Below are 17,293 nucleotides of genomic sequence, written 5' to 3' on the forward strand. Positions count from 1 at the left end.
TGGTTGGGACTCATTCTTTTATTCTTATATATTACCATAACAAAAGCTTATATTACAAAATAGAACAAGTTCTTTTCTTGTATGTTGGGGTAAAATTTCTTTACAGCAAAAAAGCATAGAAATCAAAATGAAGCATAAACTACTCCTAAAAGACAATATCTTATCAAAACCCAAATGAACATCATAGACAAAACAAAACTAATCTACAATACTAGATAGGTCAATTGTAACACTTATTGATATTGAGCAATTGCTTCTCCAATTAACGCGGGGTCAACATCTAACTGTTTAGGAATGCAATTTTGTCCCTCCAACCTATGTTTTTTCATGTGCGGAACCTTATATTTGTTCAAACCTCCAACTTTCAAAATTGAAATCATAAATGACTGTAAAGTTAAAAACGTATGATTCAATTTTGTTGGCGAGTATTCATCAAATGACTTATGAATAGCCTCTATGAGCACATCTACAGAGTTGGGCGCCTGTTGGTATTGTAGTCCTTGTATTGCTTTTAAAAAAACCAAGTTTAGAACATTCATATCTGGAGAATTCGAAGGCTGATAGATCAAACGTATGTCGAAGCCATCTTTAGTAGCATTACTTTGAAAATACTCATCATCCAAACCAATAGGAGGTTTCGCATTGTCTTGTTGGATAAATATTGGACTTCTTGCATCAATTTTTGGCCACTTATCTCGGATAGCCGGCAAGATTTTCTCAACTATGTAAGATCGATAAATTTCTTTATTGATAGAATTGATTGTTTTAGTCTCCATGGTTCCTGTAGAACGATTTTTATTGCTTCTCCTTGCTGGTTCTTTATTTATGAAAGGAAATATCCCGATTTTTCCAGAAAATAATTCATTCCCTTATTCATCAAACCTTGGGCGTGTCACTGCAACCATAAACATGACTTTAGTAATAAAAGTCTTACTCTTATATGTGCGTAAAGGCTCGTCTTCGTCAGGAAGGAGGTAATCTTTCTCTGACTGTTTTGTCATGTAGAATCACTTCTCATCAACATGAATAATATTTTCCATGGTTACCAATCTCAAACAATTGGGGTTGTTGCCTTGTGCAATCATCGATAAACAAAAGTGTATTCTAGCTTTCATGTTTTCCACGTTTAATACAAGTTTTATAGCATTTGAATGACAACGTATGAAACCCTCTTTTAACCACCTAAACAACGTTGTCACTGAAAAATTTGTGGCAACAGATAAAGACCTCAATGTCGTCCTTCTTCACAATGGAATATGTCAAAATTGATTGATGTCAATTTGAAGACGCTTGCGCCCACAATTGAGTGCCTTTCAGCTAGACACATTAGTGTTAGAATCCAATACTTCATTTTCTTTTCCTCGTTGCCAAATGCGTTGGACTGTACGCATACTAATTGAAAATAATTGAGCCACCTCAGATGTAGTGTTTTTCTTCAATTGTCCATTGACACTTCGCTTCAACAGAAATTCAAAAATAGTTTGCCTTTGTTCATTTGTGAGGTTTTTCCAGCTCACATGTGTATTAACTTCCTCAACTATGTCACCAACTTCATTCGTAGCTTCTAATGTTGGAAGAACATTGAAATCAATTTCCCCAAGCACAATTCTACTATTACATTGTTCGGCCATGATAAGTGACGAATATAATCAAAGAGATGGAAGTCAGTAAAAAAGAGATGGCCATGGTGAGTGACAATTAGAATAAAAGAAATGAAAGTAAGTCAGTAGGAGAGAGAAAATGACAATATATACATATTAAATTATTTCAGTATTGCACACGTGTATGTAGCGGGAAAAACCAAAATTTTCCCACCTGCAACATCAGAGGAAGAAGTCAATAAGAGGAAAGATAAAATTGATTTATCAAAAAGTGTGCCGAGCCTTAAAACGTCAATTATAAAGAAACAAAGGAAGTAATAAATTCTAAATAAATTATACCGTCTACATTACAATGTCTCATTAATATTCTAAATAATACATAACATTACACATAATGTATTACATATGATACATTATACATATATATTATAATAAACTCTAAATAAATAACTACCATAATATAATAAGGGTAATTAGGTAATGGAATTGAAATAATGATTCAATGAGGGACCAAAAAAAAAAAAAATTATAATGATTTATTGATTTATTATAATCAATCAAAATATCAAATGATACATTATACATAAATAACATATATATTATGTATTTCAAATTATACATTATATACATAACATATTTATTATGTATTACAAATATTTATAATGATTTATTATATTTAATATAATTTTATTTATTACCTATTTGAATATAGTTTTATAAAATATTCACACAATTATAATTTATTCTTATATAATTAATGAATTAATTGATTAATTTTTAACTATTAAAATTAATATAAGATTAAATAGTTAAAATTATATATATATAATTCGGAGAAACTCCACCCCATTCGGGACAAGTCCCCACGAAGACGAGTATTATGCCCATTCCTAGTTTTCCCACGGGTATCCAAACCTATGGGGCATTTTGCCATCCCTAATTTGTGGAAGAGGTAGCTACCCATATACTCCATTAACCTTAATTATTTCAAGTCAACATTTACCAAAATCGGTTAATGTGAACACACATACTTGTTGTTGAATCATGAAACATGAATAAATGCAAGGTAGGGTAGATCAACAGTTTTTTGTCCCAGTACTGTCTACTTGGCATCTGCCAGTCAAATCACATATTCCACAAGACCTCAATTTTGGTTTCACAAGCAGCCGACAATTATAATTTTTCAATGCATTATCCAACACTTTCCTAGAATTGTATTCTTTCTTATTTAAGGAATTGAATATTTCCTGAATCGTTTGTTCGTAAAAATAAAATAAAATTACTTTTATGTACTGACCAAATGAACTTTATTAGCAATTATAAGAGAAGACAGTATCAGACAATTTGTTTTTTCCAACAATTGGGTGACGAAATTAAGTAGTGAGTATTGGAGGAAGTATCTCGGATTTAGAACCAAGAACTCGAGCTTCAGTGTCCGGGAAAAACTCTGTCCCTGGACGTTGTGTCACCTCTCCATTGCTTTTAACACAGATGGGATAACTAATCAAATGGCCTGGCAAGCAATGGTCTGATGCCTCGGAGGAGTAGATGTGCCAGTATTTTTCTGCAATTACGTTCACTTTTCGAATAGACTCCATGCTGGCTGGTTGGAGAAACGAATCATCAAGCATGCCTAAATGTTCATACCATAACGCCATTCGGAAGCCATGAATCTGACCCCTGGCTGGCTCTTTGGTGGACAGGTGATATGGTTGGTATGCTCCCATGGCAATCTCTGAATCCCTGGCACCATCCATTGATCTTTGATTGATGTTGGCGGATCCAATGATAATATATTCATCGTCAACTGCAAAATTGCAAGTAATGCCAAAATTTGGATTTTGATGTTAATTTGGATCAACTTAACGCCTGAGAAAAAAAATAAATGAGCAGAAAATATTTCTAGCACTACAGAGTTATTAATGTTGACACTTGACAGGTAGAAGAAAGTTGCACAAATGCAAAAATCCTGATAGTGGCGAAGCAAGTAATATTCCTCATTAGTATAACTGAAAGATAGAACGGGAAAGGTGATGTTATATGATTTGAAAGAGGTTTTGGCAAACTTTACTTCTACTTCGAAATTTTGAAAGAAGAATCTGTTAAATAACTTACCTATCATCATCTTGGCATGAACATAGATCATGAACCGCCTGGCTTCCTGAGCTCTACTGTAGTTTGAATTATGCTCAGGTGTGTCTGAAGGTGCATATTCCTCACTCTTCTTGCTCTCACGATTTGCCAGGCAAAAGAATGACAAATAGTCCTTCGGGTTCGCTTCCAAGTTCTTGGCTTGAAGGACCTGAGCTATATCAGTATACATCATCTCCATCGTCCTTTTCTGCCAATTCAGTATTGCTTGAACAGATGCACTCTCTGGGATACCCTCTGGCCACATTGGAATGACAATGTAGACAGTAAATCTCTCTCCTGATTCAATCTTGCTAACAATCTTTAGTGACAATTCTTTTGGTATAAGATGCAATGCACCGACCTCCTCAACCTTAATGTCATCTGAGTTCCAGCAAAAAGAGCTTCCAAGAAAATACTGATTTTCAATGTAGATGAAATCTTTTGCTCTACGAATGGCATTGATATATGCATCCTGAATGCTTCGGTCAATAATGCTATCCTTCCCACTGACCAGCCCTGCCCTTGCTGCATCCTCAGGAGTTTCTGGAAAGCCAAAAGCTGCTCCACCATCAATGGACCGAAGCAATTGAACATTCCATGTATCATGGTCTTGAGGAAACATTACAGGAGATGGAGGTATGAATATATCATCAAGTTCTTTTAGTTTAACGAGCAAGTCCTTCCCACCTTGCTTCCTCCACCTTTGTTCAAAATTGAACAATACATCCCAGGCAATGGGTCCTTCCAATCGGCTGTGGACATCATGCCAAGGCTCCCTTGGTCCTCCTTTAGCAATTGAGGCACCAGGGAAACAGGGTTGATGAAAATCATTGTGATGTAATGTGTCCAGTGTCCCGAAAATGGGATGAAAAGGAGTGTCATATCTCCCATCACAAAGATCAATGCCTCCAATAAAACTTACTATCCTTCTTCTATTTGATGCTCCACTGGGCATTTCACTATCCACAACTAGAGACTTCTGGTGATGAGTAAACATAGTAGAGATCTCCACGTTTTGAACAATGCTTCGCCCATTATCAGGATTACGTGGACACAGAACACAATGGACTCCAGTATTATGGAAGTAAGCTCCAGTGTCTTCATCATGCGTAGCCATCACCCCGTCATTCTTCAGTAACTTACCTGAAGTCCTGTCATCCCAAACTAGCATCAGAACTGTGACACCTTCATTGGCCTTCCTTATAAGCAGCTCGCCCAGAGACATTTCGCCTCCTGGTTTTTGTCGCCTCAAGTCCCTTATTAAGGTGATCTTAGCATATACAGACCAGCCTGTAATGTAAATCAAGTGCTTTGCATTAGTTATTGCATCGAAAATGTCTTCCCAGCATCTCTGTGGCTCATAAAACTTCCCTCCTGCAAGAGGGATATTTGGGATAAATTTATCCGGGACATGAGCATCTTGGTAAAGAGTAACTCTACAACTATTTCTCTGGGGAAAGAATGTGTAAGGAACTCCTGGAAATTTAGGACTTCGAATCCCTCTGGACCAGTTACTATGTCTAGTGACATCATAAAATTGTAATTTCACGTGGATCTTGGAACCGCCGTGTAGAGATTTATGATCATGATGCACGATATTAAGCCATCTATCCACTTCTTCTCCATCTAGCAGTTCTTCAACAGGCAAATAAGCTCTCCCAATAACTGTTGCTCCAATATGATTATTATGTTTGATAGAGAATCTGATATTAGAAGCCATGTGGGCGCAGTAAATGTGAAAAGATTCATTCCATTGCGGATCAGAGTGTTCATTTTCTAAAATTCTAGTCCTCCCAACTCTTGCTTTATCTATATCAATTGTTACATAGAGTTTTGAAAAACCTTTTCTGATTCCAAGAACCTCTTCAATGTTTTTCAGTGGCTGGAGGACAGACGATTATAATTTCAAATTAGACTTGAGATTAAGGAGAAATAATTAAAAATAAATGAATCAACTTTCACATAGGAAATATCTTCAGTTTTCAAGAAAGCATGAGAATTGGTTTGAATTTCAAAATTTTGAAATGCTACCCCAGGTGAGGGTGACTGACTCTAGATGTACTAAGTAAGATTACAACTTATCCTAGATAATCAAGTAGATTAGAATGGAAAAAATTGACAAAAAAGAAAAGCTTGAACAATTGTTGAGGCATTCTAGAAACGTACAGACAGAGAGAAAAGGGGTATTTCAAATAGATTGAAAGCAGATTTTCATCATACGACCAGTGACAGAAAAGCAGTTCCATAGATGAATTCTGAAAATAAATCAAGTTCAAACATCATGCCTGGCAAATCAGAAAGATGAAAATTAAATAAAGGCCACATTGAGCGTTCTTCTAAGTTATCCATCCATTGACACTACGAGAAATATGATGTCTTCCAATGCAAACAAAGCGCCCAGAAATCATTGAAATGGTCACAGTATCGATATGCAGAAATCATTGTTGAAGAAATTATGGCCTAATTTCAGTAATTCTTTAATGGAGGAAAAATGTACACAAGCACGGAGTCACCGAAGAAAAAATAAAAAAGAAATACAGACTTTGGCAGTGATAATTAAGGCTATTCTGAGTGAGCATACCTTGAAAACCTTTCCAGAGAGCTTGTCGATCTCACAGATTGTCACATGAAGCGTCCCGTGAAGCAAAAAACTTGCCATAAGTACTTCAAATATCACCAAATTTGAACTGAAATTTAAACAAGAGTGTTCAAATAAGCACACAGACAACAATTATCACCAAAGATCACTAATAAATCAGACAAAACAATAATGCTTATACATATAATACAATCGATCTTCCAGGGAAGGAAAGGAATATAACAAGTCTGAAGAGAAGCTTAAGCAATTCATGGAATGGAAGTTGTAATTTAAAATATTGACCAATGGTGTAGCAGGTAAACCGAAAGAAAGAAGCCAGTTGTCTCAGCTTAATTTTATTCAATTTGCTGATGTTGGCGCGAAAAAAGATGCAACCAGCTCTTTGTCGCTATTAAGGTTTTTTCTCTTTAACTGTCTTCTTTAAGGAGTACTATTCGGAGGCGGGAATAATCCCGTTTAATATATAGAGGAGGAGCAAGTATAAATAAGCAGATGGATCTTGGTAGCTGACGTCCAGGATCCACAAAAAACTACTGTTGGAAGAGAATGCAGAAGAGCTCTTAATTTTACACATAATTAAGGCTAAGAGAGATCTAATTTTGAAGAATTTGATTGATGAATGGCTGTGGATATATCACGCAATAAGCTTTGATTTTCACGTTTATTATTTATTGACCATTTTTTCTTCAATATGAGTCTGTCTTTGTTAACATCACTAGATTTGAAGCAATTTACGTCATTGACTTCTGAAAGATTATTAAGCATATAGTATTACATCAAGTTTAGGAATTAGATCATATTGTAAAAGGTTTCATGCTTAATCTCTACACAATACGGAAGCTACCGTTCCTCAACTCCAAACAACTGGTCAATTGGTTCCCCAGCCATAGAGGAAGTAGCAAGTACAAATATATATACAGCTTGCAAATGGACTTTTTTAATCCAAAAGATGCAGCAGGTTGCCTTATTGATCCCATGCCAACTAATCACTAAATCACACAAAGTACTGCGTCATTCATTTCGGGCATGCGGTGATTAGACATAGGATTAGTCATGGAAAATCCTGTCACCATCACTTGATTGTAATTTATTATAACTTAATCCTGCAAGGTGCGGAAAAGGGGCATGTCTATCAAGCATCAGTCAGTGATGGACCTCTGATTAAGAATAAGTGATTACTGATAATTGAGTTGAATCCTGATTCCAGGCCAGAAAAGAAGGAAAATGAATGTTCAGTACTCATTTCTGATAATGATGATATTTTCCTTTCAAAAATAAGATTAAAACTTTTTTTTTTTTGGTTAGAATGTACGAACTCAAGCTATAGGTTACTGATTACAAACCATGTTAAAATTAAGAGAGGAGTTGGTATACACAAGGCGCATTTAATGGAAGAATTTTACAGAGACAAGCGATAGGAAGACGTATCAGGACTCAGATCCCTGGCTACCTGAAGAAGGTATTCTATGTTGATTTCAGGATAGTGTTGTAAAAGCTTTAAGTTAGCTGCAAAATCACCACTTAAAAGTCTGCTTCGTATGCACAACAGCATTGCACAGCAGACCCGTAGCAGCATATCCTGCATAAAGTGGAGCTTGCTTTCAATAAATCAGTTAATTCAGATTGTTGTTATTTTATCTATAAAAAGAAATTGAGATAGTCAAACAAAACTACACCAAGAGAATCATGTTTGGAGAGAGAGACCTGGACACCAAAAGGATTACTCAAAAAAGAATCCCAAATTCTTAAGATGGACTGGAAATTGAATTCTTGAGTAAGTAGCAATGTGATCCACCTGAAAGCATAGAATTGCGGCTTAACCTGCTCATCATAATTCAAGGTATAAGTTTCTAAGAAATACAAGAAAAACAAGTTTATGAGAAGATAGAGACTTATTGAAAAATATTGTGCAGCCAGAAACCATAAAAAGAGGGGTCAAGACATTTAGCATCTGATCAATATGTTGAGACAGTATGTATTAAACATCCAAAAAGGCATACTCTATAGTCCCATTAAATTCAATTTACCTTGTTTGTGACTTCAAGATGGTGCCACAATTCCTCATTATTAGCTTTTAGTAACTCTGACAACCGGGAAAGAGTTGAAAGGATACCAACAGCACTGTTATCCAATTGTTGACAAAAGTGATCCACTGAGTCACTCAAGAGTCGAACAAAACAACAGAAACTATCTGCTTCTGCATTTACCTGTATGATGGAACAAAATGAATAGAGTTTAGAACACTCATGGTATAAAACATTCCATATAGGTTTAAATTCAATTCAATTACAACTCAAACATTATTCTTCAAAATTAACATGACAATTGTACCCCAAGATATTATACAGAGGATCACAAACCACTGAGCCTTAGAGATTTAAGAATATTGTATAATTCTTACAGCATTCTGTTCGTCAGGGTCAGTACTGAAAACATAGTATAATGGTGCCAAGACTTCATTCATGCCTTGAACATAGCGAATAGCAGGATTTAGTTTTGAAAATAGGAGAAGAATATTCCTCATTGCTTCCTGCAGATAAAAATGCATCACATCATTCACTTTGAAAGAACTTTTATTATTTACTTTTGCAATGAGAAGTGTCGGTGAGATTTCTTCTGTTGGCTACATGTTGAGACAAGCTTGTAGCACCATGAATAGAAATAAGAAGTTGCTTTTGCAGTCTGTATTGAAAAAAAGCATGCTGTTAATGCAAAACGTCAGGGGGTAGAGGGGAATATACCCTAGTTTTCCTACTGAATGATGTTTCCCCTGAGAAGAATTTCATATCAGGATGTGTACGCTGTAAATCACGGTCAATCTGTTCTGATATCTCTGTATGCTAGAAACATGTGTTTATTTCGATAAACATCAGCTCAGGTTTGCCAAGAGAAGTTTAAGACACATCTTGAAATGGAATAAAGACATACCTCAAAGTATTGATTCCAAACACTAGCCTTACCAAGACTCAGAGGATGATCCTCTTGAGAAATTTCATGTCGCCTAAGTAGTCCATCACCATCATTGTCAGCACTCTGTTCATTGGACTTTAGTGATTCATCTTTAATCCTTGTAAATTGTGACTGTCTAGATTCAAGATTTTGATTAGTGATGGTAACCACTTAGGCACTAACCAAAAGTAATGCACCTCATCTAATGAGTAAGAAATACTTGCACTACTAAATTAAGGAATCTATTCACTAGATTAAGAGCAAGGTGACTAGCATCTTACAGGACTCAACAGAAGTTCCTGTTTTAGCTTGGAATATTTTTGTCGATTCTCACTCAGCTCCTTTTCCCATAAGTCACGAGAAGGAGGTAAGTAACCCAAGAGCAGCTGCTAGCATAAAGGGTGAAAGAAAAATAAATAAAGAAGTTAAAACAGCAGCTAACAGTTAAATTGTCATGTAGATGATAGGCAATAATCCACTACTGATAATTCTTTTTGACTGCATTTTTTTTCTGCCAAAGCATTTACATTGTAGCATCATGCAAATTTCAAATTGCAAAACTATTTACATAAGCTGAATTAATCGAAACTAAATAAAATAAAAGCATGATACTAACAATAAAAATAAATAAATAAAACCTTACATACCTTCCAAACTGTTGCACGCAAACCTCCTCCTTCAGGAAGTCCTGTGTCAGCAATTCTCTGCAACTTCTCCAAATTTATCTCCATTTGAGATAACTGATCATAAAATATAAACAAAAATATATATTATTTGCATATCCAAACCAAAAAAAATATTTCTCTGGTAAACATAACAATGCACATATAATTGAAATAAACCCTAGCTACTACTTATTTTTTTAATTGAATAAATTATATTAACAATTTCTCACCTCATACTCAAGGTCAGACCTTTTGTCATCCGCCGCAATAACTTCCTTAACCGACACCAGACCCGTCCCTTCCTTTTCAGGTCTCTGCCGGATCCCTGACAGACGTTGTTCTTCTATCTTCTCCACATAATCATCCTCACTTGCCTCGCCGGACCCGGAGGCGTTTGGCAGTAAAATCTCGAGCTCTTTACCCACCTCGGTTTCCGAAGCTGAATCTTCGTTTTCTTCTTCTTTATCGTTGAATCCTGAAACTAAGCTCCCGAGCCGATCGGGAAACACTCGCCGCGCTTTATCGGGGAGTTTCAGTTTGTCTTTGAGCATTGTGGAATAATGAACGCGTGGGGACTGAATCAAAGGAGGCAACTCGGGCGATTTGAGTAGATAAGTTTTGTGTAATGGTTCCATGGATGGTCATGAAAAGATTAAAACAAAAAAAGAAGTTATCGTCCATACTTTCTCGTAAGTAGAAGAAGACTGGTAGTTAAAACGGTTGAATGGTAGGTGGATCCAGATCCTTGTTTCAGATCATAAGTGCTTAAAGGTCGTTTGATAATTAAAAATCTGCTTTTGAAACGGTTTAAATTCGAGAAGAGGGCCTGATACTTTTTAAGTGGGTAACGCAACGACACTGGCCCATTAAAATTATCATGACTAATCATTGGGCTAAAGATATTTAACAACATTATTGGACTCTGGTTATTCAAGCCCAAATATATCTCTTTCTTAGCCTCAATTTTTTATTTTTCATTTTAAAGAATATAACACCATTTGTTCTCGGAAAATTGTATATTTTCTGATCAAGTTAAAAAATGATCATTTTTTAAGTTTATTTACGGAAAAAAAAAAAAGTACAAAGTGTGATTTAATTTAAATTAAACGTACAATAACCAAAAAAATAAAAAAATAAAAATGTGTAATTAAATAAACCCTCATTAGTTTCACAAATTACTTTGGTTTTGGAAATGGGACTCTAGTTTCCATAAGAATCCTGGAAATTTTCTTTGAAGAAATAAAGAGAGAGAAAATAAAAAAGTTTCCGTAATTGGATTGAGGAACAATACATTTACGTCTATACGAAAATATCTTATAATTTATGGATTAATTTAGAAGATAACTTCTTATTTTTTTTCATTAGAATTCAAATTAAACTACTGCATAATGAGGAATTGATGAAAAATCTGTCATATGATGGAGAAAGAGTTTTTGTTTAATAAACCTGTTAATATTTGTCGTTGATTAAGGACGCAAAAACTGTGACATGATAATTAAATTCACAAAATATTGTCAATTTCACGATCAGTGTCAGGTGACGAGGCAATTTGTTTAAAAAATTTGTTGGCTTTAAGAATGTTACTCTTGGATCGATCACTTGTCATCTTATAAATCCTTTTCTTCACTTGTCACTTCATAGGGCGGCTATTTAATACTCATCATAAATTCCAATATCATAATCTAAACTAACAAAATGTACGACCAAATTGACATCAATACATATATAATTTACTTAAATTATTGAAAACATTATGTTTATATAGGAAATTAACCGTGAATTACAACGGTTATAACTTATTGATGTTGATGAGTAATATTTTTATCTTTGAGCAACGCCAATTTCTGCCCAAAACAAGCATTAAACCACTGTCAGCAATTACTGGATGCACATGTCTAGCTAGCCCTGATCAATAGATGAGGAGGTAACAAAGAGAGATGAGGATTAATACAATATTGGGTTAATCTGGTTATTCCCTTCTTCTTGGCTTATCTATTGTTTCCAAGGGACCACAGTCAGACTCCAACACTTACAGTATATTAAACACCATTTAAATAATCCGCAAGTGGATGGAAATGGCTTCTGTTTTCCACTTCTTTCGTATAATTTTCAGTCTCCTCTTAGCTGGAGATGTGTTGGTTGGAAATTTAACCACAAAGTCTCTGTCTTGCAGGTGTCTTACTAGGTTCTGGTTCGTTAGTTTGTGTATTTTGATGCCTTTGTGTGTAAACATCATTGTCATATGCATGTGAGTTTGCTCTCTACACTTTTCTCGTATTCAATTCCAAACCTTTACGTGGTTGATCATACTACCATAATTTTTTAAGTAGTTGTAGATCATCTAAAGTCAATCGTGATCGTCATGATGAAGTAAAATTAATGTACTTTGTTGTAACTTGAATCATCTCTTCTACAGTCTTTTAACATAATGTTCATATCAAGATTGACTGGCTTCTTTGCTTTTTCAACATGCTAGCAATCTGATGAGACATATAGACATAGGAGGTGGCAATTAACTAAGAAAGTAAGTAGAATGAATAAGAAATATGTTTCAGAAACAGTAAATTCAATTTCCCAAGCCAATTTATATAATGCTTTCGTCTTCTCCATCGTACCTCAGACATTGATCAGTGATTTAATTTTACCTACAGTTAATGCAATTATGATATTGCACGTCTGGTTTGATGTTGAAATATTACGTAAGAATATCTGCAAGTATATCATAATTAATTAATTCTTTCAAGGCGTACGTTGTACAAATTTACTGCGTACATTCATCGCCCTGGGATCATTTTTATTCCGGAAGAGACTGCTGTTCTATCGAGATCAAAATCAATCGTAAAAAAGTAACAAGCCATTGAGATCAAAAACCATGAGATATGAATAATGATGAGAGTGACATTAATTAGAGGATCTCTGCAAAACTATGGTAATACATGATAACTATCCAATATATTAATTTACTAAAAGTAGATGTTGATGTATCAGAGTAAACATCAAATGATGAAGTGAATTCAGAAATGGTAAGATTTGATGGCAGCAGTGAAAGTGACGATGTCAAAAGTTGGATATGTCCCAGAGGTTGTATTAAAGAAAGCGTTGATAAATCACGTGGATCTTTCCAGGTCCAGCAGTATAGTAGTGTGGTTGATATATATATACGATGGAGTTGGTGAATCAGTATGTATGTATCTATGTATGTGATAGTTGCGTTTCATGCAATCATACATGCAAGGGTTTTTTTCAGTTTTTGCGCTAGCTCCAAGTGGTTTGGAATTTGATACCTTTTATATATATATTATATATTGATTGGAGTTTCACCATCTAATAATTGCCTTCCTCTGATATTGGTTCTGCATGTCCCCCATCTTTATTATTGCATTTATCAAATACTTAATCCGTCCATTATTTTTTGAAAAATGCTACGAAACCGACGCTTTGCACTGAATTGAATCAGATGAGCCACATATCATGTTAACAAATATTCTGCGAATGAACAAATTGAATGTAAAATTTTTTAAACTAAACAATGGATAGACATCCATCTAAGAATGTAAAATTTTTTGAACGGGTCATCCATAATAAATAGACACATGTCCATATAATATGAAAGAGAGTCTATTAAATATGGATGGACGTCCATAAATGTTGGATGACCGTTTATTTATGAAAGACTCTAGTGTAGTCGCGTCTGACTAGTTGCCATGTTTTTCGGTACAAAAATTCTTTGTAAAATTTTGGTGTCTGTAACATTACTCTTATTTTCTAAGTTAATCTAATTAAAAGAGTTGTTGGTTACATAAAATTTACCACATGGTGTAAATTACATTTAATAAATATAATCATCAACAAAAGATTTAATGTTTCACGGACATTTATATTTCGATAAATCAAAACTCATTTCCAAGACTAGTTACTTTACAATTGATCCATGAAAATCAAGACCCTATATAATCAGCCATATGAAGAAGACGAGCTACAGTGAATTGCAGGTTGAAATGTAACCCTTCGGTTCTGGCAAGTGGCGACAGCTCTTCAAACCCAAGTGTTTTTATTTTTTTTTATTCTGCTAGTTGGTTGTTTAAATCAAAAGATCAAGCAGAAAGATCAGAGTACGGATATTAAATGATATAAAAAAGACGTCTAAAGTTCATATGACCACGAACAAATTAAGATCTTGACAATTTGATCGCTATTTGGCCTGAAACAAAGTTGCTTTATTATGACGAATCAGTTTGTGTGTGACTGAGTCCAAACTCCAAAAGCTAATTAATTTGTTGATTTTGATGTATTTGTTGAGTCTAAAAAACAACTTAGAGGAGGGGGAGTTCAACCTCATATATATATACTATAACAATATACTAAATTAACTATATACATTATAATAGTCTATTAAATTGATAATGTGGGACAAATAAAATTTTTAACACTTTTCAATAAGTTGATACATGATCTGTCTCATATTATTTATATAAAGAAGTTACTTAAGCCTGCAGGCTTGCAACTTAATGGTTGTACTCACTAGGTTTTGAAAAAATTAAGCCCCAGGTTAGTACTTGGAATGGATGTCATATTTTCTCTGGGTGGGAACTCCACCTTTTATTATTATTACTATTATTACTTGAAGAAAGCAATTACTCTAATATTTAAAGAATTAAAGTTTCCGTTTGGTACATTGGTCAAAAATATTTATGTTCTGTATTTATCTTGATTAATTTAAAAAGTGGGTTTGGCCTTGTTTTAAACAAAAGGATATAAAAATTGCAAAGCCAAACATAGGAAAACATGATTTAAAATTACACAAAACTCTCACATTCTTCTGTAGAATACTGGGACATGTAGTGTTTTTAATTCACATTAAATTATTTTTGAGATATGCTGTGTACTAGAAGCACTCTTAGATCTTGATGGCTAGTAAAAAGACTCTGTCATCTATTGATGTATACTTTGTTTGATATTTCTTTTACACGAACACCGTGTCTTATTCAAAACTCAACTAATAAACTCATAACATTATTATATATGTATTTCCTCTTTTAAGTTTTTTAATACAAAGTAAATTTTCGTTGGGTAAAAGAAAGCCCTGCAATCATATTTGATCATATAATATAGAAATGGTCATTCTTGGTTTGTTGATACCATTGCCTTGACCATTCTCCGGATGATTTTGTTTAATAAAGAAATATCTTCCTATCAGCTCAAGGCATTGTTTAGGATTATATCACTTTCGGTTTTCGTAAATAGAGAGTAATAAAAGGATGCACATATATCGCTTTTTTCTACTATAATGTTCACATGGAAGATGGCATAGCAAGTTAAGGGAAGCATAAAAGACACGGTTGCAATTGTATGAAAGAGAAGCCCCATTCATTAATTGGGTAGGTTTGGGTGTTTTTAAGGAAGGTGTAGGTGATTTCGTTTATTACAAGGCTCACTATGTACGACTTACTTCGCCGACAGAACCCCTTCAATTAACTCCTTCACACATCATCTCTCTATATCTTCATCATCTCTGAGCCATTCTGTACTTCATTCATCATCTGCATATCTTTCTGAGCCCTCTTGTATTCGTACTTTGTTTTCTCTCTCTCTCTCTCTTCAAAATGGTGCAATCAAAGAAGTTTAGAGGTGTCAGGCAGCGTCACTGGGGTTCCTGGGTTTCTGAGATTCGCCACCCACTATTGTAAGCTCCATCAACTGCATCTACATTGCTCTATAAACTTATAAATTATTCTTGTTCGTTCAAAGCATGTTATCCTTTTAGTTCAATTTTTTTAGTTTTTGTTTGTTGTTGCACTCGTATTTTACAGGAAAAGAAGGGTGTGGCTGGGCACATTCGAAACAGCCGAAGAAGCTGCTAGAGCTTACGATCAAGCTGCAATCTTAATGAGTGGACGAAATGCGAAAACGAATTTCCCAATAACACAAACTCCAACCGGAGACCCTAAACCTAGTCAAAGTTCGACCTCGGCACCTCCAAATGATTTATCAGAACTTCTGCACGCCAAGCTTCGGAAATGTAGCAAGGCACCATCACCTTCTATGACTTGTTTGAGGCTTGACACAGAGAACTCTCACATTGGAGTATGGCAAAAGAGGGCAGGTCAACGCTCTGACTCGAATTGGGTCATGACTGTCCAGCTTGGGAAGAATAATGCAGATGATGTTTCAGGAAACGTATTGCCTTTGGGCGCTCAGTCCGAAGAGATAACAGGGCCCGAACTCAAGGCAGAGATGGATGAAGAGGAAAGAATCGCACTGCAAATGATAGAGGAGCTTCTTAATCGGAATTGTCCTAGCCCTTCATTTGGGGTGGAGGACGGTGGAATTTATATCTAGTACTTTCATGGTGTGATGAGAAAATAAAGTACTGTATAGGGCTGCATGTGACTTTCTATATTTTAATACGTTTGTATTTAGTATTTAAGTATACGGTATGTATACAGTGAGCGAAAGAAAATGATTTGGGGGTATATGTGTTGGGATAAATATTATATATAGAAATAAGAATATCAGTACGCAAGTATGTAACATAGGGTTAGATAACATAATATTGGCGGTGTGACACAAAAATAATGGAAATTGTGAATAACTGTTTCTATGCATAAATAAATACGCGAGTTGTTTGTATTATACAGTTTTAATTTCTTTGGGTGCTTCGTGAGTATTCAATTATTCTGAGTTGCAAATTAGCTAGCTAATTGATCCACTCAAGGGTTGCTTTTTAGTAATTTTAATGGATCTCCAATTAGTATTAGTTAGCGCATTCACAATGGACATTTTCGTTTCTTCTATGTTTCTTTCGTGGCTATCAGCAGATCGTGGAAGAAGATGATTTGTGAAGTTCTGGTTCCAGGTTTTTTTTTTTTTTTTTTTTTTTTAATAAAACTTTGCAATTCCAGTATTCCCAGCCCGTGCGTACTATTAGATCAAATTTGTATATGAGAGTCAATTATTCTCTTTTTATACACCTTAACTGGAAGGTATTATAAATCAATTAACGTTCATAGAAATAAGTTAATAGAGTTTGTGAGAGTTTGCTTTTTAACTCCTCATAAGTCAACATTTTTAAGTTAATCTTGATGCATAATGATACTTTATTTGTGAGTTAATCCAATATTCTTATTAAGTTTAATGGAAAGAAGTTAATTAGGGGCATGCAATTATAATATTAACTATGTTATGTATTATGGAAAGAGTTAGCTAGAGGTAGATGGAAGTAAGAAAATTATGTAGACAAGAGAGGCAGGCAATTAATTGGTAGTGGTTCTTGTTTGAGGCGGGCAGTCCTGTCTTCTTCAATAGAAAGACTGATAATGTGAAAGAATTGATTAATGGTATATAGG

General features: G+C 34.7%; 3 protein-coding genes across 4 annotated transcripts; 1 reads left to right on the top strand and 2 right to left on the bottom strand.

Annotated features, from left to right (window-relative positions):
- Positions 1 to 2,885: 2,885 nt before the first annotated feature.
- On the bottom strand, positions 2,886 to 6,531 carry LOC116110560 (phospholipase D alpha 1-like). Its single transcript, XM_031396767.1, has 4 exons — positions 6,515 to 6,531; positions 6,316 to 6,421; positions 3,717 to 5,616; positions 2,886 to 3,408 (listed from the first exon to the last, which is right to left on the bottom strand). The coding sequence occupies exons 2-4, from the start codon at positions 6,391 to 6,393 to the stop codon at positions 2,975 to 2,977; spliced, it is 2,412 nt and encodes an 803-aa protein (XP_031252627.1). The 5' UTR covers positions 6,394 to 6,421; positions 6,515 to 6,531; the 3' UTR covers positions 2,886 to 2,974.
- Positions 6,532 to 7,665: 1,134 nt separating this feature from the next.
- On the bottom strand, positions 7,666 to 10,672 carry LOC116110577 (TBC1 domain family member 13-like). Of its 2 annotated transcripts, XM_031396787.1 has the most exons (9): positions 10,178 to 10,669; positions 9,930 to 10,022; positions 9,564 to 9,668; positions 9,262 to 9,414; positions 9,075 to 9,173; positions 8,735 to 8,863; positions 8,361 to 8,540; positions 8,038 to 8,154; positions 7,666 to 7,912 (listed from the first exon to the last, which is right to left on the bottom strand). In XM_031396787.1, the coding sequence occupies exons 1-9, from the start codon at positions 10,580 to 10,582 to the stop codon at positions 7,733 to 7,735; spliced, it is 1,461 nt and encodes a 486-aa protein (XP_031252647.1). In that variant the 5' UTR covers positions 10,583 to 10,669; the 3' UTR covers positions 7,666 to 7,732. The 2 variants fall into 2 exon arrangements, with proteins under 2 accessions (XP_031252647.1, XP_031252648.1); XM_031396788.1 differs by lacking the exon at positions 9,075 to 9,173 and having other exon boundaries at positions 10,178 to 10,672.
- A 4,663-nt stretch (positions 10,673 to 15,335) lies between these two features.
- LOC116110590 (ethylene-responsive transcription factor WIN1-like) lies at positions 15,336 to 16,560 on the top strand. Its single transcript, XM_031396799.1, has 2 exons — positions 15,336 to 15,630; positions 15,758 to 16,560. Exons 1-2 carry the CDS (start codon positions 15,551 to 15,553, stop codon positions 16,284 to 16,286), a joined length of 609 nt encoding a protein of 202 aa, XP_031252659.1. The 5' UTR covers positions 15,336 to 15,550; the 3' UTR covers positions 16,287 to 16,560.
- Positions 16,561 to 17,293: the final 733 nt, after the last annotated feature.

The sequence above is a fragment of the Pistacia vera genome, unplaced genomic scaffold (genome assembly GCF_008641045.1).
Source record: "Pistacia vera cultivar Batoury unplaced genomic scaffold, PisVer_v2 Contig607, whole genome shotgun sequence".
Lineage (NCBI taxonomy): Eukaryota > Viridiplantae > Streptophyta > Magnoliopsida > Sapindales > Anacardiaceae > Pistacia > Pistacia vera.

Excerpts from the sequence above, each read along its gene's own strand:
- LOC116110560 (XM_031396767.1), bottom strand. The coding sequence starts at position 6,393 with ATGGCAAGTTTTTTGCTTCACGGGACGCTTCATGTGACAATCTGTGAG. Across the intron at positions 5,617-6,315 it reads TCTCTGGAAAGGTTTTCAAG|CCACTGAAAAACATTGAAGA; the intron begins GTATGCTCACTC and ends TCTGTCCTCCAG. Across the intron at positions 3,409-3,716 it reads TCATGCCAAGATGATGATAG|TTGACGATGAATATATTATC; the intron begins GTAAGTTATTTA and ends GCAATTTTGCAG.
- LOC116110577 (XM_031396787.1), bottom strand. The coding sequence starts at position 10,582 with ATGGAACCATTACACAAAACTTATCTACTCAAATCGCCCGAGTTGCCT. Across the intron at positions 10,023-10,177 it reads GGTCTGACCTTGAGTATGAG|TTATCTCAAATGGAGATAAA; the intron begins GTGAGAAATTGT and ends TTTTATGATCAG. Across the intron at positions 9,669-9,929 it reads TGCGTGCAACAGTTTGGAAG|CTGCTCTTGGGTTACTTACC; the intron begins GTATGTAAGGTT and ends TTATGCTAGCAG.
- LOC116110590 (XM_031396799.1), top strand. The coding sequence starts at position 15,551 with ATGGTGCAATCAAAGAAGTTTAGAGGTGTCAGGCAGCGTCACTGGGGT. Across the intron at positions 15,631-15,757 it reads GAGATTCGCCACCCACTATT|GAAAAGAAGGGTGTGGCTGG; the intron begins GTAAGCTCCATC and ends CGTATTTTACAG.